Raw genomic sequence first — 25,666 nt, forward strand, 5'->3', positions numbered from 1 at the left:
AAAATACACAATTTCATGATAAAAAACCAAAATATTTAAGCTTCTATAAATTTAAAATAATAAAGTGAATAAAATTAGTATTAATTTATTTTTTCTTTTATCTATTATGTGCTTTTTATTCTTTAAAAAAAAAAAGCTATTTTGTGGGAGTAACACTTATTTTTCTATGAAGAAAAACACCAATTATTTAATATATTTAAGTAAAAAAGTTTACTTAGTGGAGACAATTACCCATAAATAACAATGTAAATCTGTTATTTAAATTCAAGTTACAGATAATTTAAAATTTATTATAGTATTTTATATATATCTCTTGTACACTCATAATTAAATATAAATAAAATCCTACTTATTCCATCATTTAACATTATGAGTGTGTTAGAATTTGGTTTCTACCCTTCCTTGTACAAAAGTGGTTGTAGAAGGTTTTTCTAAACTTTTCCATTTCTAATAAAATTGACAGCAACTCTATTCCAATCTTATTTTAGGTAGTGGCAACAAGAGAAACCAAACAGAACAAATTTCAAAAAAATAAAAGATGAAAGGCACAACAATCTTTTTAATATCAACTTGAATATTTCATTGATTTTATACGCACCCTCTCACACGCAAGGTCATTCCAGCTGAAACTGAAAGGCCACCCTTGTTTTTTATCACTTGGTTCTTCAGCTAGCTCCTTGATTAAGCTACTAGATCGAATATAGTTTGTACAAATCTCACAAGCAAACTAAAGGACCAAGAATCAGATTCCCCTAGTTATATGTTTTTCTTTATTCCTTTCAAGTCCACCATCACCTTTATTTTTTTTGTTAACCAATAGTATATAATTTTCTTGGAAGAACCACTTCCGCACCTTCTTCCGAGTTTCCTTTTACATAGTATAAATGCAATATAAATTTTCTTCTTATCACTAACACATATTTTTTGTTATATATATACACACACCCCTCTAATTCAGCTTTGGAGTAACCTAGTTGAAGATGCCATGGGAAACCTCTTTGGCAAAAATAAAAAGCGTGACACTGAAAGTGCCAACAATAATAAAGGAAGAGGTGGAAGAATCTACACTGCCGTGACCACAAGAGGCTTACCACCTCATTTCCCAACACAATTACCTCATTCACAGCCTCCACCGCTATTATATCCAACTCTAGAACCTCCGCCACCGCCACCGCCGCCGCCGCCGCCACCGGCACTACCACAATCCATGTCCAAGAAACCAAGTTTTGCGAGAGTTTTCGCTAAACAAAGCTCTTCAGTCATGAACAACAATCAATCTGCTGCCAAGAAGTATGCTTTGATTCGTGATAACTTCTCTACCCTTGAACAGGTTTGCATTAATTTTATCAAAACGTATGTTGTTTTTTATTTTTTTCAATTTTATTTACCGGATTAATCTCTCAAAAAATTAAAACATTAATATTAATATGAGAAATTCTATCATCGAGAAACTGGTACAAGTGTTGGCTCAAGAGATACTTGTACCAGAACTCTTTCTAAGTTTCTCATCGGTACCATGGCAACTCTCTATTATAATTAACCATAATTTTATTATTAAATTGTGTTTTTAACAATTTAAGATTTTAAAAGAAATAAGATAATCACACAAATATTTAAGGTTAATTTAATGATAAATATTTTTTTTTTAAAAAAAAAGTTAAGACTAGCGTAACGAATATAATGATGTTTTATATTATTTTTAAAGGACTAATTTAATGTTTAGAGTATTTAAAAACTTAATATCATCATAAGGCGTGTGATTCGAAGAATAAACTTTGAGGATTACTGCATTAATTAAGAAAATGTACGAATTTACAGGTCTTCAATCTTCTTGCTTAACCTTCTTTTGTTGTTTCACTTTCTTTGAGATTTTTTATATTTTACAATTAATATATAACGTAAGAAAAATAATTTACTTTCTTTATTTTTTTTTACCAAATTAAATTTGCTTTATAATATGCATATTAATAGATTTTACATTTTATTTGAAAAATAGATATCATAGATGACTTTAATTTACCTTCATTTTTAAAACGTTGCTGATAATATACAATTTCAAAATTTCTGTTTAATTATATGAGTGCTATGGAGCAGAGATCGGAAAAACTAGCATGCAAAAGCAATTGCAAGGTTAATTCCTTTGAGAATAATGCGATTACTCGCATAATGCGTGTAGTTGTTATTATTATACTTTGCTCTAATAAGAATCTAATTTTTAAAAGAGTCGTGTCTTTGGAAACTCTAATAATGACATTTTTTTCTCTTTTATTTCTTTTTCTCTTCCAATGAATGTGCATAAAAAACATTTTCCTTTTATTAAAATTCTTGGTGATCAAGAAACAGAAGTTTTCTTCAAAAAAAGAAAGAAAAGTTTGAGCGATAAGGTGCACTCGCAGCTTTTACCAAAATGTGTTATGGATGGGCTGGTTACCATTGACTCATTGGTTTTGTTCATTTTTCTATTCAAGTGCAACTGGTAATTTTCCATTCAGACATGCATCTTAGAATTTTCCGGAGATATATTATTTACAAAAATATTTTTATAATTTTATTTTTTTATTCTCTATTATATTAATTATTTTATTGTACACTTTCTCTTTAGATATTTTTTATTATATATTTTAATGTACAAAAAATATAATTTATATTGTAGAAAAAGTATGGAAGTCTAGCCCCAAGCGTCACGGGAGCAACTCACGTGGCTATCAATTCCTGTCAAATTAAAATTGTCGTACTCCGTGTTTAATTATTATTATATTTTGGAAAAAAAATAAAAAATAAGATTATTCGTAAATTATTATGTTCGATTAACCAAAAAATTATTTTATTAAAGGATAAGTATTCAATAAAATTAATTATTGAAATAACTAAAAAAATATAAAATGAAAAAAAATCATAATTTATTTAAAAATAGTAATCAGAAAATTTAATAAATATATCAAACATAAAAAAATATAAAAAAATTTAAAAACTAACATTTTAAAAATTGTTACCGACGTTAAAACAAACACTAAAAATTACTAAAACAACTTATTTACATTATAGTAAAACAAAATTTTCAAATAATAAAAAAAACAAGAATCTAGTTGAAATGCCCTTAAATATAACTGTATATAACTGTATAAATTATTTTTTAATTTCATATATTCTAATTAGTTTATTTACATAAAGTTTGTTTGAATTTTACTTTTCAAAAACTAATAAGGTGTATAAAGTGAAAAAAATATAACCAATTTTAATTTAATACATCTTTATTTTCTTATTTTATACTGTTTTCTCACCTTAAAAAAGTTAAATTATCATTAATAATGAAACTGATATGCTTAATCTATGTTAAAAGTGATACTAATCTAATATTTTCTAATAAAAACAAACTTTGCAATAATGAGTAACTGTAAACAAATTTTACTTCGCTTTATGACTTTTAATGTCTTCCACAACCCATTTTGATATTTACAATTGTTAAGTTAAGGTCTTTAGTAGGTAAAATAATGTTCTGTAAAAACAAAAGGTAAAATAATGTTTTAAAACTGGGAATTTTTATGAAATGAATTGAGATAAGTTTATTTTTGTCCTATGTAATTTCCATACTATTATATTTACTTGAACACGAACTCAATCTAATTAACACCCATAAATATATGAAATATGTCCAAAAAAATCGGATTTGTTGTATAATATATTAATTTTAACATTATGTATAAAATACAGTATAAAAGAAAATTTTAAGGTATGTTTTATCATATATATACATATATCAAAGTATATATTACCAATATAAATATAATATCTTGTTATGTAAAATATTATTCAATAAATTAGTAAGTCTTATTAATTATTAATATGTAATTATTAGAAATTATTTTTTCTTATAAAAAAATACATGATATAGCAAGTTAGATTGATCAAGGCCGGCCCAAGAATATAGTAATTAAAGTTTAAGCTTTAATTTTTTTATTTATAAACAAATATTTATTATTTTTAAACCGAAAAAGGTCAAATGTATAAACAAAAATGTTCAACATTATAACTTTTTTTATTTAAAGTGAAAAAATCTTTCTCAAATTTAGTTTTAAGCCTCTTTTACTAGACTAACCCTGAAGTTGATATGATCATGTATAACTCATACTTGTTATTAAAAACACATTAGGTCTAGCTTCTAAAATATGAAGTCGTAAAAATTGACTGAGTTTGGCCGTATTATTTAATAAGATGAGACGTACACGTCATAAGTAACCTATTGAATACCTGTTTTATTAGCTTTGATACCTAATTTTTATTTTATTTTCTTAAAGTCTTATATCAATAACAGAGATTCAAAATTAGCCCATAATGATTATTGTTAAAGGTCGTCGAAAGAATTAACCTTAAAAAAATCTTGCACTAAAATTAATTAAACTGCAATACTTATTTATTATGGTAGAAAAAATGTATTTTTTAAATAAAAATATCATTTAAACAAGTATTATAATGAGATTCGAATAAATAGTATAAAAAAATATCATGTGTTTAAGTATAAAAAATGAGATTCGAATAACTCTATCTACTTCCATTTTGAATTAATTAAGATGTAACTTAATTTTCTAATATCCAGAATTTAAGAAAAAAATGTAATTTGTTCAATAATTTTTTTTATAAAAAAGGTGGCAGAATATGACTGAAGGAATAAAGGTGACACTTATTTCATGATATAAAATTGTATTTTGGGAATCACGTTCATGTAAATTAAATATATACTATTCCCATAATCTTGTTTGTTTGGTTAGTAATTTTAGAAAAGTTATTTACTTAAAAATTAAAAAATAAAAGTGAAAGGAAAAAAACATAAAGATAGAGGAAAGTGGATATAGGCAGTTATTGTAAAACGTAACTTTTATTGTTATGAGAATCCAAAATACTCATCTTTAGTTTTAAAACTTAAACCAAATATAAAAATGTGATATTCTCACACACATATATGAATACATTTAATTTAACTTAAAAAAGAATACTTTAGGGTGGTGGCCAAAGAACGAACGAATATTTGCAGTGTGAAAGTAATGATGAATATATTTAATTTAAATTCATTGGTTTTTGTCGAATAGCTCAGATTGTTCCAAATTTTTTACAAATTTATTTCCTCAAACATCTTTCAATGGTGACCTAACAATCATCTTTCACCAACACAACTACACAAGTTTTCCAACCTTTATTTTGTTTGAGGAAGACGCTGTAATTTCTCGAATGTGAAGTGTAACTATCTCATTAATAAAAGTAAAGTAAAAGTAATTTAACGAAATATTGTAAATTAGCTCTGAATAGTAAGTTTGGTCAGAACTCAGAAGGTAGAAGGAAAAAGAATGAGAAAATAAAAGAGAAAGGACGTAGAACAGAGAGGCGAGAACAATGTACAGTGTCCTACGATTATAACAATGTGAACCCATAAAAATAATTTGTAATGAGTAGGATATTTACTCATCAAATAAGTTTGAGTGTACGAGTACAAATAGTTGGTTATTTATTAAAAAAAATTGTGATTGTGGATAGGTATTATATTATCAAGTAATCAAACGGTATCTAAATCCGCAAAATATATTTATTATATTTTATAATTAAATTTACAAGTTTTTAAAAATATTTTTCATAAGTTAAATCATATATTATTTGTAATTATTGATAATTAAGAATTGCTTTATCTCTTTTTATTGGTTTTTGATCGATATCATTAATGTTATTGTTACTGTAGTGTTCATGTTTTATTTGTAAAACAAATGCTTAATGGGAGATTCCATAAATCTTGTTCATTGTGTGAATAATGGCAACAATGAACTTCTATGGACCACACAGTCATCCTCCATTTTGCTACTCAGTCATTGCATGGTACACATGTTGTGCAGGTCAAGAGTCAACCTTACCATAAACATATAACTAAGACACTATTTTCCATCTTTGACATACGTATATGTAGGGCTATACATATGAAAAAGGGTCCTTATGCAGTTGTTTCACTTGATCTGTCATAAGAAAGAAAAAGAAAAATAAAGAAAGAAAAGCTAAGTGGACCTTACTTTCTCAAATTTTAATTGATGATGTCTAACCACTTTTTTAAAAGCGTGTTTGATGCTTGGGCATTAGTATGAGCTACCTATCAGTCATAACATGCAGAGGTGGTGCAACAAAATCTTTGAAGAAATGATACAAAACCAATTAATATCGAGTATTCAAACTCCACTAAACCATCACACTATTCAACCTTAATTAATGGCCTCCATTGTCTCAAAAGTCACTTCTGCATAGCCAGAGTCAGAAACAGAGAGGACTTTGAAATAGTGAAACTAGGGGGTTGTTTATTGAATTTTAGAACGTGTTTGTTGGCAATGATATTCAAGGAGGGACCTGAGAATTGTTGGTACTATTGAATCTTCTAGAGCAGAACCACTATCCATATATTGAATAGTAATAACTAATGAGTAATTTATCTCAATAATATATTCTTAAAGACTATCTTTGAAAAGCGACTAATGGTCTATTAGGCTTTCAAATTTGTAGAAAAAAGTATTTAGATTCCTCCTAATTTATTTATTTTTATCAGCAAAGATTAGTTGTTAGTTTGCTAGTTTTTGCCTCCTAATTTTTTTTTGTTGAAGCATAGTTTGAATGTGTTTGGAAACAAGAATAATCCTTGCTGGAACTATGTAAAAGTTAAATTAAGAGGGAAAAATGGGTGGCCACATTAAAAGTTGGCTCTTTCACTTAACATTTTGAAATTTTCTAACAATGAAACTATTTCTTCAAATCACAGTTAGACATGAACTTTTCTTATCCCACTAAGCAAATAAGAGTTATAAATATAGTAATTATCATTGAATATGAATAAGATATCATGTTATTGGCAATGTGCATTATGCAGTGAATTTCATAACATTTTGTTGTCCTTTTTAACTTGTGCAGGTGACTACAGCCCTGAGGAAAGAAGGATTAGAATCATCAAATCTCATCCTTGGAATTGATTTTACAAAGAGCAATGAATGGACTGGTAAGTGGTAGTACATGAACAAGTGTTAACCAAGTGATTCCATGGTCCATTGGAACCCATATAAGGTGTCATGCATGAAGCATGATTTGAGAGCTAAAGTTGGCAAAACATGGTTTCTTGTTTGATAATAAAATATGGGTTTTGGTTATAATTTCTTTAATTTATGAAACGATTTGTTTCTGACTGTTCACCCATATTCATGTTTTTATTGAAGGCAGAATCTCATTCAATAAAAGAAGCCTGCATGCTATTGGAAGTACACCTAACCCTTACGAGAAGGCCATCTCTATTATTGGCAAGACATTGGCTCCCTTTGATGATGATAACTTGATTCCATGTTTTGGATTTGGTGATGGTAAGGCCTAATCCCTTAAGCAAAACATGTATAATACAAAAAGGAAATTTTATTTGCTTCTTAAAAAATACTTTTTTAAAAAACATTTTTTTCACAATTGTTTTTCTTTAGTTTAGGCAAAAGGGCACATATTAATTTGGCCAAACTTTTATCATTAATTCATTATGCAGCTACTACCCATGATCAAGAAGTGTTTAGCTTTCACAGTGATCATTCACCTTGCCATGGCTTTGAGGAAGTTTTGGCCTGCTACCAGAAAATAGTTCCAAACTTGAAACTTTCAGGTTTTCATCCTTAATTTGTGTGTAGTGTTGTTCTTATTGCAATCAGTTAGTTCATTTTTCTGCAAATGCTTTTGTGTTGGAAAACTCCTATGTATGACTGTAGTGATATTTAATTTTAATTGCTTAAGATTCATCATGGCTGAAGGAATAATTGCATTTTGTTTGAAGGACCAACTTCTTATGCCCCGGTGATTGAGGCTGCTATAGACATTGTGGAGAAAAATCGTGGCCAATTCCATGTGTTGGTTATAGTTGCTGATGGCCAGGTATAAAATGTTACCTCTTTGTGTGTATATATGCATGTCTCTCGAATTAATCTTATTCAAATAAGTGCGTGTTTAGACTTCAATGGGTAGAGCTTGAAAGTACTTTTACCTTCAAAATAAAAAAAAAATTCCTTCTTCATTTTATGTAATTAAATTTAGAAATTTTACATTAAAATACGCAAAAATACTTTTTAAACTTTTATTTAAATATAGCTAGCCTAAGTGCGTTGTTGTTTACTTTTAAGGTTACAAGAAGTGTCGACACAAGTGATGGAGAACTCAGTCCTCAAGAAGAAAAAACAATTAAAGCAGTAGTTGATGCAAGGTAAATATAGCTTAATGCATATAAAAATTGTTTCTAATAATTAAAGTGAAAACCCTCCATGCCAAAATAACACAAGGAATTGTGAAAAGAGATGGAAGTACTTTGCCTAAGCTAGAATAAAAGTATCATTGCCTTGTAAGTTTCTTTTTCTTTCTTTCTTTTACCCCTAAAATAGATATAAATAAAAACATGCATATATCTTATTAACATTGATATATGATCTATTTTTCTTTTTTAATTTCTGATACCAGCGCATATCCGCTTGCGATAGTTCTGGTTGGAGTTGGTGACGGGCCTTGGGAAGACATGAGAAAATTTGATGACAAGATACCAGCACGTGATTACGATAATTTTCAGGTATAACAATAGCTAGTAGTACCATCTCAATTGAGTGAATAATTATGTTATTATGTTTATAAATCATTTTTAGTTGAATCTAGGTAGGATTTTTTTAAGATTATGTTAAAGGTTCCATTAAATATATAACTTAATAAAAAATCTCAAATATATAAGAATATTGATTTATTTAACTAGTGAAATTATTTCTAAATTATTTAAATTTTTAATTTAGGTTATGTACTTGAAGAAATCTTAATAGATCCCCTAATCAGAGATCTAATTTAAAGTAATTTAGAAATCTAATTGTAAGCTTTTAAAGTATAAATCAAATTTTTTTTTTTTATTGAAGCACATTTTCCCTTTGTTGCAGTTTGTTAATTTCACGGAAATCATGTCCAAAAACATAAGCCCGTCGGAAAAAGAAGCAGCTTTTGCTCTGGCTGCTCTCATGGAGATCCCCTTCCAATATAAAGCAACCATGGAATTCGGAATACTCGGGTATGATCCTAATTAAGTTTTAGTAGTAGCTGAAAATTGAAAGATTTATAGTTTATAATAAAAAATGTTAGGAACACATTATTTTTTTACATATTCTTTTTATTGGTTGAAATTAATTAAAAATTATAAAATATTTATGAGTTTACGTTTTATTTAATGGTTCACTTATAATTATATAATTTTATAATTTTTAATAAGTTTTAACCAATAAAATTGGTACATTATAAAAAGAAAAATGTATTATTAGAAATTGTGGTATCTGATTATACTAGCATACTACTTTTGATTCATTCTTGTGAGCTTTAATTTCTTTGAAACAGTGGAGTTTTGTTTGATAGACTAAGCTGGTTTATGATTAACTTGATGTTATATATATTGGTCCTTTTGTCTTTGTTTTTGGACAACAGACGTGTAACAGGAAGAGCAAAGAGAATAGTTCCAAAACCTCCTCCTGTTCCTTATTCTAGGCCTGCACCCAGCATTAATACAGCAGCATCCTCCGGAGATGACCAAAACCAAACGGTATGTATATATACCTGTAACCTTGAGTATGTGTTTGGTTACTAGAAAAAAAAAACAAAAAACAGAATAAAATGGAGCAGAGAATATTTTTTAAATAAAAGTTGTTCTAAAAAAAATAAAAATATTAAACATGCATTAAAATTCAAAACTTTCAAATAATTTCACACAATCAAATACACTTTGCACAATTCTTTTTTTTTTTTTTCTCTTTTCTATAGTGACCATTAACCAAACAAGGGGATAAGTGCTCCAGTATATATTATTATATATCTCTTCTCGGTTGTACTCGCACAAGAAAACAAATAATCATGCTTAGTTGCTAACGGATAAGGTTGTCATTTTGGTCCTAGTCGTGGGCCAGTCCACTTGGCCCATTATAACCAGTAGGAATGTTTTGGCTGACCCTGATATCAAGATTATTTTTGACTAACACATTTTTGGCTAACTTTAGACTAAGTATTAAAAAGTAGGTAAAAAATATTACAACATAAGGCCTTGGGCCAGTCTTATGTGGCCTTTTTGTATGTGGGCTATTTAGCCATGTAACATTTTTATCCCTGGCTCACATGGGCTAGGCCCTATCCCTATGGGCGTGGCAAAATTGTCAACCCTACTAACGGAACACGGTGATTTATTGCATGTTTTGAAAAGTTTTGTTGTAAGAAAAAAATTAATTCACTTTTCACGGTAAAATCAAAACAACAGATACTTGTTTCTATTTTTTTTCATAATATTATCCTGATTTAATAGCTAAAAGTATGAAAGATAATGAAGATTTGTAAAAATTAGGGAAAAAATAATTTTATTTCCACTTTTTAAATAATTATAAAATGTTACTCTATTTTACTTTGTTTTCTATTTTTAAATATTTGTACATGAAATGAGGAAAAATACTTTCTTGTTTTTTTTTTCTGTAAGAATATTTTGAAAGAAATATAGTAAAAACCATTTGATGTTTTTAATAATTATTTATGAAATAAGAAACATTTAAAGTAAAATAGCTATTAGGATTTGCTTTCTTGATCAACTTTGAAATATCTTGATGATTGATTTGAACTTAATGGAATTATATAGGCCTGCCCAGTTTGTTTGACCAATGCAAGAGATTTGGCCTTTGGATGTGGGCACATGGTGAGTTAGCATCACTAAATTAATGGTCTGATTCCTCTTATTGTTCTTAGTTTTTATTATTTATTCTTACAATCTTTTGGAACACAGACTTGCAGAGAGTGTGGACACAAATTAACTAATTGTCCCATGTGCCGAGAGAGGATCACTAGTCGTCTCAGGGTGTACAGCGGGTGATTGTAATGAAAACCATGCACATTAATTACATAGTTTGCATAACATGCCTTTCTCAATAGGGTTTATATATGGTGAGGTTAAAAGTCTAAAAATGATAGCTTGTCTCTGTTTGGGATGTTTCAAGTGTATTGAAAAATGGAGATGAATTGTGCAAGGTTTCTATATATATGCATGGTTCGTGTCGATGCGTTTGAAGTTGTATATTACTATATACCTGCACATAATGTTTAATATATTTATGGTCTCTAATCAAATTTTTGCTCTGCATTTATTCCTTGAACTATTTCCCTGTTGATATTTTTTATTTATGTGGTAAAAGTATTATTGTCAAGTGATGATATAAAAGTTATGTTGAAAATTACGTGAATTGTCACATCATAAGATAATCTGACGTGATATTTTTACGTAAATTTTAAATTTATGATAAACTATATTTTTAGTTTCTCACATTTTTTTCATAAAATTTACTTTTAGTCTCAGTTATATGTGTCTCAATTTTTCTTCAAATTTTAGTTTCAATAATTTTTTTATCATCAATCTTAATCCCTCAATTATATTTATCCTTGTTTTTAGTCCCTTCCATAAAAAATTATCATTAATCAATGATCGATGTGGTAATCAAGTGATTTTTCATTTAAGCTACTAATTTAATGTAACAATCACATGATAAAATGTTACTGATTTGAGATATTTTCTAATAATTCTAAAACGTCCATTACAACTATTTGGTAGTGTAAAACTACCAAAATGTATTTAAACATTTGAAGAGAAAAATAGAAAAAGAGGTGTAGTAAGCAAAGCCAACAACAACCCATAATACACAAATCAATAACCCACTTTAAAATCCTTGTGAAATTAAAACCTATGTCATTCATGAATTTTGTGATTTCTCTGGATTTGCTTATTCTTCCTAATTTTGCTTGCTATGAGTTGTTGATTTTGGGTTTTGGATCATGGTTCAATGAATCACTAACATGCACATTGAAGTTATTGATTTTGCTTATTACATATCTTTCTGTGTTTATTTCTCAAATTTTCAAACCCATTTTCCTACGATTTTACAAACTTTCAAACTAGCAACCTTTTAGCACATGGCTATTGCATCAAACTAATAGCCCACATGGAAAGTCATTTCAGTATCATATCATCTTTTAACAATGACATATGGTGGAAGAAACTAAAAATAATGACTAACATAGTTGAAGGACTAAGGGTAGTAAAAAATAATTGAGGGTCTAAAGGAGAATTTCATAAAAAGAAGAGGGAATAAGACTAGTAAAAAAATATTGAGGGATTAAAAGTAAATTTCACGAGAAGAAAAGAAACTAAAAATATATTTTATAAAAAAAATACATGAATATTATGTTAGACTAGTTGATGATGTAACAACTTTTCTTGATTATTATATGATCGCATAATGATAATACTTGATAATAAAAACAAAAAAATATTAATGAAAAAATTATTCAAGGACTATGACCACTAAAATTTAGGGAATACTAAAAGCAAATATATGAAATAGTTTAGGAAACAAACATATATTAAATCCTAAAACTATTTTTGTGTATATCTTAGCGTCTTTTAAAGAATATTTTTTTGAAGGTGTTAAAATTAATGAAGTAAATATATATTTTAATATCAAAGGAGAACAAACATTGTAATACTCACATCTCTAAGGAAGGGTAACATAATTTACTTTAACGGTGTTAAATAAAAATTGATTAAATTGTATATTTGATTATAAGAGGGGAGAGCACTGTAAAGGGAGGATAATTTACTCTAACTTCAGATTTAAAATTAAGATTAAATTTGTTTTTATTCTTTTAAATTTAGAGTAAATTTATTTTTGGTCCTTTAAATTTGAAATTAATTTTTTTAGTTCATTTGAATAAATATTGTTTTAGATATGTCTTATAACTAGATGTTGTCAAAATTAATATTTTGAAAGGAGAACAAACATGTGATAGAGTGTTTGATAATAAGAATGCAAAATCAAAATAGATTTTCATGCAAATGATTTATAATTTATTAGCCACCTTACAAACTTTTTAATGATATTCGAGATAAAGGGAATAAAACAAACTCTTTTTAAAAAATATGGACTAAAAAGAATAAATTTAAATTTGAAAAAAGAAAAAAAAAGTACTTAAATCAAATTTTAGAAACTAAAAACATATTTAAGTCATCAAATTATATATATAATTTATATATATATATATATATATATATATATATATATATATATATTAATTTTGTATTGTTAAATTTTTTTTAATTTTTAGAATTAGATAAAAATTTGACCAAATTCAATAAAAAAATATTTCATTATTTTATATTTTACTTTATTTTTGTGTTTTACATTAGAGTTAATGTGATTATAAACATTCCAATTTTTATTATTTACGGTCGTGTTGAAAGTGTCTCCACTAAAGAATAAAGTATAATATTTTTTTTTCTTAAAAAATAATATTTTGTCTTAACCCTAATAATTTTTAATTTTTTATTCTCAAATTTTATTAAAACCTTTCACTTTAATTTCTAATAAGGGACTACAATCACATTAATTTTATTAAATGTAGAGATTAAAAATAAACAAAATTTTGACAATAGCTAAACCGAAATAATATCCTATTTTAATTAGAGAGAAATTGTATAAATTAACAAATTCAAACTTCTTAATAAATATATCATTCTATATTTCTATTGGAATTCATTTGCAGATATTTTTTTTTTCAATGACTTATTGAAGGTTTTCTGAGAAGAAAAAAGTTAAATAACCAAAATGTAGAAGGAGGGCTTAAACCTTCAACCTTGTAGTTAAGGGCCACACGCTCTAATTATAACCAGCCAATTGAGCTATTCTAGCTGTGACATTAATTTTTAGCACATTTTTAAATATAAATTATCTAAAGAACGTACTCTATGTCAAGCAATTTCTTTCTTTCGTTTTCTATCCATCCCCTTTTTTTTATTCTGTTTTCCCTTTTACACACTCAAGGGGGACGGGGTTCTAAGTCTTAATTGACTCTCATTACTTTGGGGTTGAAAACTATATTAGTCTAGTTATTTTTTTTATTGTTATAAAAAAGAATAAAATATATTTTTAGTCTCTTTTTTTTTTAGTATTTTAAATAAAATTTGACTGTTCTTGATTTTCACACTATTTTTTTTGTTTGATTTTTTGTTTTTGTTGTTGAGTTTCTCTGATAAATTATGAGGTAACAAACATTTTGTGACAGATTTATTATCTAAAAGTTAAATGGCGTTACAAATTACTTTGTGAAAATATTTAAAATGCATCAATTAAACCATTCAACCGCTAGAAATTGCTTCCAAAACACCACCCGAAGTACAAAACGGTTGAACCTCAATTCTCTCCACAAAACAGCCAATATTTGAGTTAATATGAATGATAGGAGTATAAATTTTGTGTGTAAAGTTAGAAGTCGAATCCACACTAGAAGAAAATGAAACAAATATTAACTCAAATATCCTATTATTTTTATTTATTTACTCTATAAATATTTTTTAATCTTAATTTTTTTATCATACATATTAATGAAGAGTCTCAAGGAAATTAAACAAGTATTATATTTAATTATAAAGACTATTCTATTTGAGGAATTTATATCTCTTTAAATTAAGATTAATATACATGGCAACAATTTTCATGATTTGAATATATATATATATATATATATATATATATATATATATATATATATATCATTCTCATTATATTGCTTATATTTCCCAAAATTTATATTCAATTCTAACTTAATTAAAAGGATGGAATTTACCCTATTATATTGTTATAGTTTGATAACTGCACGCTAATTAGTTAGAATTTATTTCTCCATTTTATTTTTATTGTTTATATGTGCTTGCATTTTCATATAAGAAGAATAAAAAACGCCTCTGCTGATGATATATATCCTAGTTATAGAATACTATATGCCTGGATCCATATATCAAGCTACGGGTTTGTTGTTCGTGTGTTTCACCTAGCATCCGATATTACTAGATATTGGAGGAGCTAAAATACATACTACACGTTATATATATGTGATACATATGACTTTAAATTTATAGTATTTTGTGTTGTAGTTGATATCACCTATGGTTGTACATAGGTGTTTGTAAGGCCAACCTATTTTGATGCATATATATGTATATTAATTGTTCTGTGAGCAACTGGACCATCTGTCTACATGAGAACCTATATTAGTTTATGTGTATGTATTTATTTGGTTAAACAGGTGAGAAGATAGAATCAGTTCTTTGAAAGAATGTATTATAAAATTCTAATGTTCGTACAGTGTGATTCGATTACTATTATGTGTTATCAGAGAATTTCCACTGCAAATAATGTTGACGATTTTCATTTCTTTCACTATGACCTAAAAGAACTAGTAAGCCTATACTAATTATGGGTGTCATAGATGTTGATTACAAGTTATATGTGATGGACTTTATAGTATATATTGTCTTATAGTTGATGTCGCCTATGGCTGTTGGTGTTTAATTTGTAAGGTCAACAGATTTTAATGCAAACATGCATGTATATTGTTCTGTGAAAAACTGGACCACCTGTCTACATGAGATTTTATATCAGTAGGTTGTGTGTATGCATTTATATATTTGGATAAACTGGTGAGAGCAAGATGATAGTTACTTTGGTTATGTGTATATTTTAGATCTCTTATGTTCGTACAGTTTGATTGCTATTATGTGTTATCAGAGAATTATATATTGCATATATATTATGTTGACAATTTTCATTTCTTTTATTAATTATCACCTAAAGAAGTACTTAAAAAAATGAAGCGTAAGATTTCTTTAATTTACTAGTTAATTATGGGTGTCATAGAGGTTTAGTGAATTCCAATAGCTATTACTGTGTTTAATGAATTTAAGTTTGATTTGGAGTTTCAAAACATCTCCCTTTGTAATAGATCCGCTTGGATCTCGAGCCAGTTGGTCGTTATTTTTCTATCCAGAAGCAATTGAATTGTAGTTCACCATTCCATTTCCTCTTCTTGTCGCCCTTGACTACTCCTTCCTTCGAAAGCTTTTTATCCACTGTCTTTTGCACCAAATCAATTTCGTTGGAAATCAATTTTCCCTTTCTTTTTTGGGTTTTTTTAGTTGCCTATTTTCTCAACAACTCCCTCACTCTAGAGAAGTTCAGAACACGCTGCGAGCAGTGAGCACCGAGAAAAATGCATAATAATAGCTCTTGCCCCACTTCATCAAACGGAACATTTGGCACAACGGTCGTCGTCACTCGATGATGTCTGCAGTTTGCACAATAATGAATGGGAGACATTTAACATCGATTGTATAACATTATAGATCTGACTGATGTAACAAAGAACATCGTGGACATTTATTTTACATTGATTCTACCACTGATGTAGATTCCACTGTTATAAAATAGGAGAATATTTTACATTGAGCATTAAACTGCTGATGGGAAAAAACACTTTCTGCATATGTAAAAAATGTTACTTTTCCTAAACCTCTAAACGATATTTGGATCAGTATCAGGTAGAAAAATTGGTTCAAATAAACAACAATTAAACAAATATAGATTGCCAAAAATGAGATCACAAATAAAAGAGAGAAAATGACCTTTGTATCTATGAGGAAGAAAACATAATTACTTTCTTTTTGTTGAAGTTTCTCGACAAACTCTCGATAAAGCATTTCATCCTCCATTTTGTGTATGTCGTAATGCCCATCATCCACATCTTCGTTAATGCCATCGCACCCCTCAGGCATAACCTTAAACTCTAGCATGTAAGGAAGAGATGCAACACGAAATTCACTATCATGTGAGTTAAAAAACCTCCAAGCAATAATAAAAAAAATTAACACAACAATTCATAATTCAAAATCCACACAAATCAAATCATGATCAATCTCGTCGCCAAACACAAACAAAAATCATCACAACACCAACTCAGGGAAGTATTGAGAAAGAGCTCAATAGAATCATCAAGTGGATGACTAGGTTTCTTATCCTCCTTTTCCTCTATCTATTTGAGACAGAGAATGGCATGAACCCTTTGTGGCATGATTCAGTAATCCCTAGCTAGTTTTTCGACAGTGTAGTCCTCAAGGTTCTACTTGTGCATTTAGTACATTTTAACTTTCTCAAATTCATTGAGATACAAACACTTAAACACTTCCCTTTTACGATTCTCCACCTCCAGTTTGTGCAGCTCATCCTCTATTTCGTGCATGTCTGCTAGAACCACAAAGGACCTTTAGGGTTAGGGTCAATAGAAAAGAGAAAATGGACCAATGGAATGGGAAAAGATAGGGTGGTGGTGGAAAGGAAGAAGAAGAAGAAAGGTGTGACAATTAAGGATAGGGTGGGCATTGAGATATAACAAAGAGTTGTGCCTCTTCTCACTTGGGATTCCTTGGGGCCTTTTTCTTCTTTTGAGGTTTGGACCATTATTTACATCGATTTTAACTTTATCTGATGCGAAAACTATTTTTTAAATTAGTTAAACTGTAATTGATGAAAAAATGTTTCATTTATTTACAAATTATCACCACAATTTTTTACATCGGTTGTTTAATAAACAATGTAAAAAGTTGTTGTAAGATTTCTTGTTTAATAACCAATGCACTTGGTTTAATTTGTTGAATGAGAACCTTTTGGGTTTTGTCATTCTCTTTGCAAATTGAAGGGACGACAATGTGGATTCATACCCGTGCTATGAGTCAACCTTGCATTACTCATGCATGGTTCATAAATGGCTGATTAACTTACAACAGTGCTTCGTTGTTCAGGCAAATAAGGTGACAACAAGAGTAAGAGGCAGTGGAGTCCAACTTGTTCTTGTCATATGCTCAACTCTAGAGCTTTTCAAGTAAAGCTGCTACAGAGGGATTGGATTACTTGAAAATAGCTAAAATGCAGGTATCATATCTGAGATCAGGTTTTATGTCTGTTGTTGTCCATAAGTTTTTTTTTTATACTGAAGCCACTCAGCTAAATTTAGACATAAGTTTCGATGCTTATACTGAACCAGTATATGGAAAATTGTTGTTGAATTCTGTTCAAAGAATGCTTGTAAAGGGATTGAGATTTATTGATTTTGATGTAGTTGAGATTTATTGATTTTAGCAAGATAATTATCGTGGCAGGATAGTGTTTGAACGGGTTTGTCCTCTTATAATGTGGGATCTTGTTTTATTGGTTATTGCTTCTTTTTTTTTTTTTTCCAGTTGAATTAGGATAATTTGTAACGATTATTTACTTTACTGAAAAAGCAATATTAATCATTTCTATAATTTTTAATCTACAATTTACTTTAGTGTTAAATCAATTTACTTTTTATATGAATCTAAATGGAGAAAACTTCCAACACAGGAACATGATTTACAATTCTAGATCTGAATTGCATGCACCACCTTACTGCCTTTTTTCTATTCTGTGAAAATGCCAGAGTTTGAAACAAAACATAACTACACCTTACTGACAGTTAAGTGGACGCTAAGAAAAACAATTAAATCTAGCGTCGGCTTAGCCCATAAAGTAAAAGAATATTAAGCTGTCCAAGGTAGTGTCGGATCCTAAATGTGACGGTTTATGTGTCAGCTAAGTCCCCTTTAGTAGCGTCCACCTTCACAAACCGACGCTAGACAACTTAGCGGCCACGTTGCATCTGATGCAGAACCAACGCTAAGTTACGGTGTAGAGTCAGCTTTTGTCTGATGCTAAACAACTGTTTTCTTCTGGTTTCAAAGAGACTCATCTCAGTAAAAACTTTTAAAAAATTACCCAAAATACTCAATTTGTCTTCATAAACACTAGAGTCATGTTGAAGTCTTACCGAATTGAGCTTCATTTGCTTTTTTTTTTTTGTTAGATGACACTTTTTAATTGAGTTGGGCCAACTTGCCGTCTAGGTCTCATATCTGTTTGTTAAAATAAAATGGTTTCCTTTTACATGTTTTTTCTTTTTTGTTGTTTGTAATTCTACTATTCAAGGTGATTGTGGTGGCATACCACTTATTACCTTTCGAGTGCTAAGAGTAGGTTTTTTTTTTTCCTGAGAGGAGAGTGTTAAGAGGACGTAGTTAGTTTATAAAGAATTGTTATTAGTTTTTAGACGTATCTATATTATGTCTAACAAGCTAGCTCTTGAATAGAACTCGTACTTATCACTTAGCTTGTATCTTTTATTAAATCAATCCAATAAGTTATTTCAATAGAAGTCTTCTTTTATTCTTTGAACTCCATGATTTGTGGCCACATCAATTTGCTGTGACTATATCTCTATTCGATTCTCTTATAAAAAGCCTGTTAATTGTGAAAAATCATGGATATTGATCAATTTCTTCCGTTCATGATGGTCAAATTTCTGCCAGAAATGTGTCGAACACTTTTTTCTTATGATAAAAAATTAAATTAAAGTTCGTCGGTAAATATTAACAATACAAGTTAGTCCACACTGGACGATCAATTCGAGGAGGGCTTAACTCAATTTATTGTGTATATGAGAATTCGACTATTCCTCATATTTTTTCAATAAATTAATTTCTCTAACGTTTAGAGTATCTATATTATAGGATGCCACGCCACAACCGCTATATGTCATCACTTTTTATCTTTAAAGGAAAGTATCATGACCACTACGGTTTTGCGTTCAAAACTTCAGGTGAAATATGGTCCAAATTGCCGGCATGCTCATGATAAGTCACAAAAAAGGCTTGAAAACTCATCTAGCTAGTGGAACTTATCCTTAACAGTTTCCTTATGTTGCAGCCACAAGTAAGTATCTAGCACACTATGAAACACACTGCAGAGATAAAATCCCCTGAAACCCACATGAAAGTTTTTCTAACAACATGGAGAAAGAAAGAAAGAAGAATCTGACCAATTTGTCTTTTGTGCACAAACTAATATGGTCACTACCCCCACACCCAGCCAACTTTTGGGAATCTAATACTCTCTAATATATAAATATACTCATATATTATCCACAGCCAACCACCGCTATAGAGAGTACACACTACACCTCACTCTTTTTTTTTTTTTTGCTTTCATGCACTTGCATGCTTTATCATTCCAACAACAACTAAGATCGTGTGAAAGGTTGCATGGCTTTAGAAACCATTTAACATCTCTCTCTATATATGTGTGCTATTGGAAAAAAAAGAATAAAAAACCATGTGAAAGATAGTGCTAGATTTGGTAAAGTTATGGGTGCATTATCTGGATATGATGGTTTACTAAAATAGCTAGGTTTTGCTTTTCATTTTTATTTTTATCTAGGAGTGTATATATATATATATATATATATATATATATATATATGGTGTTTACTATTTCATTGGGGGGTAATGAATAAGTTTGGAATCTCTTTATGCAAATCAAAAGATATTCCGCTAAATTTTTCACACATAAGGGTTAGGGACATTATTGTTCTTAGGGGAGAATGAAAAATTTACGTAGGATGGATTTTAAAGACAGTAGAGAAAAAGGTCTTTCGGCAAAAGACCCTAGAACCTTTCTTATTTCCAATGTAATTGGTTTTATACAACTCAATCCACGTCACATTTGAAGTGTTAAAACCAAAAAAGCTACTTAAACAAAGATTCAAACCGATAAAAGGTGGTAAAATATATGTAGGATTGTCGCATAGCCGTTTTACTTGAATATGATTATTTCTCAGCCAAATTTTATGGGCCAAAAGGATTTGACCTTAACAATCTTAATTTTTCCGCCATCTATAAATCCTCTAGTTAGTTCTTTTACTTTTTGAGTGCAACAAGCATCTTAGCTAGTTTTGGATTTAATTACTTTAGGAAAAAAATTATGCTACTTCTGCTGGCACTCAAGCCGCAAAGACATTGCATCCCCTATTACTTAATGCTTATATACTTATTTCGTTTTTACAAAGTGGAACCAAAGTCTCTTATAAGATATATTGATGCAAAAATATCAACATGGCCAAAAAATAAATAAATCTCCCACTACTTAGTATACACTAACATTGCACTATATAGTTGGGTGTGCGAAAGAACCAGTCAAAGATTTTGTGTTGTAATCATTAAAGTGGTTGGTATGTCTTTACTCATATGAAAATGATTTTTTAAGGAAAGGACGATAACAAGGAACAAAGGAAACAGTAAAGAAAAAGTGAGGGTTGGATGGCAGGAAAAAAAGAATTAAAGGGGCAAAAATTATAATAAAGAAAAGAAGACAGTGACTGTGTGCCAGGTAGATTTGTTCAGATGCCCAGTGGGCCCCCTCTTGAAGTCAGGAACTGATGCATGATAAAAGGGTTCTTTTCCTCTTGGGCTAAAATTAAAGGGAGGAGAATTATCTCTTGGACCCACTCTATGGCCCAGCAAGCTCACTTGCTCTATACTTGAATGGATCTATATCACTCACATCCAAAGAATTTTTTTTCCTTCCTATTCCTATGATCTATTTTGAAGAAGGAACGTACTCATGGGAGATAATTTCACATGAGATGCTTATAGTATTCTTCTAACGTGAAAGTGACATATATTTATACCGAAACATGATAGCAACATGTATACGAATAACAGACATCTCGATCAGTTCAGTTACCACTCCAAAGGGCATCCTCACTAACAATTAATTATAAATAACTAATTAAGTCGTAATGTTATTCTTGTGCTTTTTTCTAATTAAGTTCAAATATATTTATTTTTTAGGCAAAAGATAACTATATTAAGGCGGGTACAAGTGAAACCCCCAAAGAGAACAAACAGCCAAACAATAGTTCCAGCCAGGCTTCCAATAAAAAAAAAAAATAGTTCCAGCCACAGTCAATATAGGTAGAAACAAATGAAACAAAGCCATGTAGTATCAGTTTTGTTCTCTATTACTGTTTCTAAGTTCATATATGATTTACGATACAGACTGTGATATTAGTTTGTTTTTCTTACCATATTCTTTTTATAGGCACATATACCACATTGTATATACTATTGATTTATAAATATCATTGAATTGATACTTACATAATAATTAGTGCTATAATTTTGTAAAATTCATAGATATCAGTTTAAGGGTTTCTCAAAAAATCATATTGAGGATCAATTTAACTACAACATTTTACATTAAAACATTGATTTGATATTTATATATTTTTGGGATCAATATTATAGTTTTTTTATGAGTTATAGGTATCATTCATAAGAGATAATTATACTCAAATTGAATAAAATTATTATGAACGACAAAGTTTTCTTTAATACACATGCATATTTAGGATTTAAATTCGAAATTAATAATTAAGTTGGAATAGTCTTGTGTCATTTGGTTTATATGCTCGAAGATATATCAATTTAATATATTAAAAATATAATATTAATGCAATAGTATGATATTTTTGTAGAACTAATTAAAATGGATATATTATGTTTTTCACAATAAGATGAAATCCTTCATCCGAGCTATGAGATATTTTATTTTTATCTTTTCTATGCATGTAATTACGTGCTTTTCTAAGCAAAGCATGTACAAAATAGTATTTCCTTTTTTAATATAAAAATAAAATAAATTGTAATCTTACATCTCGAAAGCCATACATAATTTTATTGTGATGAGGATATTTTAAAATTAGGTCAATTTAGTTTTATTTTTAAAAAGTGAAACGCAAGACTACTTTTGTGCGCAATAATAAAGCTAAACCAAGATTTAGCTAAACTATTTTGAGTATGAATTTCTTGAGGCTAGAGCAAGCCATTATTATTTCAAATCTTGTTAGTTAATCCTGTCTACTTTTAGTTGTTTATGTTGCTAATTGCTGGTCTTGATCTAACATTCATTGATTGGATACGCGATCGATGATGATGACTAGTCTTCTAAACAGTATGATTAGATCATAGAAACAATATTAGATGGATCCACCTTTGTCCGACATCCACTTAGATTATAATCAGCGCGTATGCCACCGCGCTATAATAAAGTAAAGCCAAAATACAATATTATCTAGTCGTATATTATACTAATAGCATGTAGGCATTGTTAAAATAAGTGAAAGAATATAGCAATAACAGCCTTGGAAATAAATTATTAGCAATGCTGCAGCATGTCACTTCTTGCAACATGCTGAAGATACTTTACTCTGCCGCTTTAATTTTCTGTACATGATCGTAATTTAATACATCTGCTTTACTTACACTCATGATTTAGAGACGGTTAATGTACTTTTCCTTATAAGGTCCATATTTATTTATTATTTCTTGTAGTCAGAAACCCAAGCTCTATCAAACTCATCTCTGTCTCTCTCAAAGATACACACACAACACAAAGAGAGTAAATCACAAATTTTCAATTAAGTAATGTTCTTTTAAGTCTTAACATTATTTTTTTTCATCTATTGATGTGGGTTACATAATGAGAGGCTACCCTGGCCTCTGCTTTAAATTCTGCATTCTTTCGTAAAGGCAAACTGTAACCAAAGTCTCTTAATTATAAGTTATATTAATGCAAAAACAAATACTAATTAATATCGTATTAGGACATGTGTTTAATTCATGAACGGATATTCGAGTTCGCAGGGGTCCAATTAAACTTCCATTGAGCCATTTATGTATTTACATTTAGACGTGGGACTCAGGACTTACAAGATCAGCATGCCTAGTATTATTTTAAGGGTTTTACTTATATCAATAACCTTAACATATTGGTTAAGAAATTAAAAAAAATTATTGTAAAAATCATAAGAGAATATAACAAAATAATAAACAAAATATTTTTATGTATTTCAATAATTTTTTTTTTCTTTTTAATTTCTTAGTCAATGTCTTAGGAACATTGATTATTATTTATCTATTTTTAAATATATAGATGTGGGACTCATTTAGAACTAACATGACTTGTGTGCTAAATAGGTTTCAGCGGATTGAATTGAAATTAGTTTCAAAAGTGAAAAGCCATTTGATTTAATGATTTCGAGTTTTTATAATTATCATCTAATTAATTATATATTAGTTTGAATTTTAAATCCAATCCAATCTAAAACGATTTGAATTGAATTGATTTTCTATTTCATTAATTATTTTCTTCTATATTTTAAATAAAATATTAAATAAATGATCAGATATGTAATATATATAATAAAAAATAATTTAAAACAATAATATATTAATGTTATGAATTAAAAAATAATAATATTCTGTATGCGTGTGTTAGGGTTTAAAAGGGGGTTGATATGAATTAATGTTATTGTATGATTGCAGCGTTGCGATAGAGATTTTTAAGACCGTCACCATCACAAAATCACACAGTGTGAGCTGTAGAAAATTAAGCATGGTCGTGCTTAAGAGTAGCATGATCGTAATTAAGGGAAGCATGGCCATGCTTTGCTTTTGTGTCTCAATTTTGAATTTTTTTGCACTAAGAGGTATGGTCATTCATATGCGAAGCATGATTGTGCGTGTGGGAGTATGGTCATGCTTATGGAAGCATGGTCATTCTTGGGTTGTTATGCACTAAGAAAGACCCTCTAGAGTAAATTGTTACTACTCGCTCTAACTTCAGAATAATGGCACCTAAAGGTTATATATGAATTTCCTCTGCTTTTAAATTATAATCTTTGTTGATACATGGCATTTTCATGTCATATGGATAAATGAATGATGATATTTATGTGTATGAATGAGATATTATATTAATTTACGCTTGTGTAAATGAAACATGCTAGACACCTATCCCCATATCAAAGCATGCATTAGTGTACTAAAGCATTGAATTAAAATCAACAAAGACTTGAAGAAATTCAAAAGCATAGAACTTGTAGATTTTATCAAGTCTTGATCTAAACAAAGCAAATCAATAGCAAAAAAAGATTGTAGCAACAACACTTCAATTATAAGAAACAACAACATAGAGATAGTCTACAAAATTAGCAATCTTTTATAGAAGCATATCATAACATGCTAAAGAAGGAGAAGCCACGAATCACTAACACACAAAAAGCACTAACGGTCACAATTTCGAATTCAAATTTAGCAAGTTGTATGCAATCTAAGGATGTAACAGTGTTGGCATTTCAAGTTTAGAAGCATAAAAGAAGTAAGCGGGGGCAATTAAGAGCCAATTATATGATAAAGATAACTCATAATAGATTTGTTTGATCTCCAATCTTCTCTAGCTTCTAGCAACTAGCAACAATCACTTTAAGGTCTATAAAGAGAGCACTGATTGTCGAAGCTCAATGCAAGAAATGAAATTAGGATAAAGAAGGCAAGATCAAGAAGCCAAGTTGTATAGTGAGATTGATTATCTTGCTTCTTATGCTAGTCTTTCTTTTCCAAAATACTCTAGGAGTTTGAGCCAAATCTTTCCAACCTACAAAGTGTTTGTAAACACTTTCACTCTCGAGGAGCCTTACTGAATAGATGTAAAAGCAAGTAACACAAGAAGAGTGATTGAATTGTGTTTTTAAGAATTTAAAAATTTTTTACAGACAGAAAACACGATTTATCATCTAATGTAGATAAACCTATTAACACTTAGACATGTTTTGATTTAGATTTTATCGAACGATAAAGAAAACAATTTTCTTTGAAAAACAAAAAGGGATATATAATCTAAAAACAAATTCAAACCATTTGCCAATTAAACAACATGAAAACACATAGAAAGTTTATACTAGTTCGTCTGAACCCTGAGACTACGTCCAGTTCTTGACAACTACCAAATTTTCACTAACTTATCAAAGTTACAAGTATTGTTCATTGTCACTTTTG

General features: G+C 29.0%; 1 protein-coding gene across 1 annotated transcript; it reads left to right on the forward strand.

Annotated features, from left to right (window-relative positions):
- Positions 1-617: 617 nt before the first annotated feature.
- On the forward strand, positions 618-11,180 carry LOC100790153 (E3 ubiquitin-protein ligase RGLG4). Its single transcript, XM_003532856.5, has 11 exons — positions 618-1,330; positions 6,931-7,015; positions 7,230-7,370; positions 7,541-7,654; positions 7,823-7,920; positions 8,166-8,245; positions 8,497-8,602; positions 8,955-9,082; positions 9,490-9,604; positions 10,679-10,735; positions 10,823-11,180. The coding sequence occupies exons 1-11, from the start codon at positions 986-988 to the stop codon at positions 10,907-10,909; spliced, it is 1,356 nt and encodes a 451-aa protein (XP_003532904.2). The 5' UTR covers positions 618-985; the 3' UTR covers positions 10,910-11,180.
- The last annotated feature ends 14,486 nt before the right edge of the window (positions 11,181-25,666 follow it).

Source organism: Glycine max, chromosome 8, assembly GCF_000004515.6.
Source record: "Glycine max cultivar Williams 82 chromosome 8, Glycine_max_v4.0, whole genome shotgun sequence".
In the NCBI taxonomy this organism is placed as follows: domain Eukaryota; kingdom Viridiplantae; phylum Streptophyta; class Magnoliopsida; order Fabales; family Fabaceae; genus Glycine; species Glycine max.

Excerpts from the sequence above, each read along its gene's own strand:
- LOC100790153 (XM_003532856.5), top strand. The coding sequence starts at position 986 with ATGGGAAACCTCTTTGGCAAAAATAAAAAGCGTGACACTGAAAGTGCC. Across the intron at positions 8,603-8,954 it reads GTGATTACGATAATTTTCAG|TTTGTTAATTTCACGGAAAT; the intron begins GTATAACAATAG and ends CCTTTGTTGCAG. Across the intron at positions 9,605-10,678 it reads GAGATGACCAAAACCAAACG|GCCTGCCCAGTTTGTTTGAC; the intron begins GTATGTATATAT and ends GGAATTATATAG.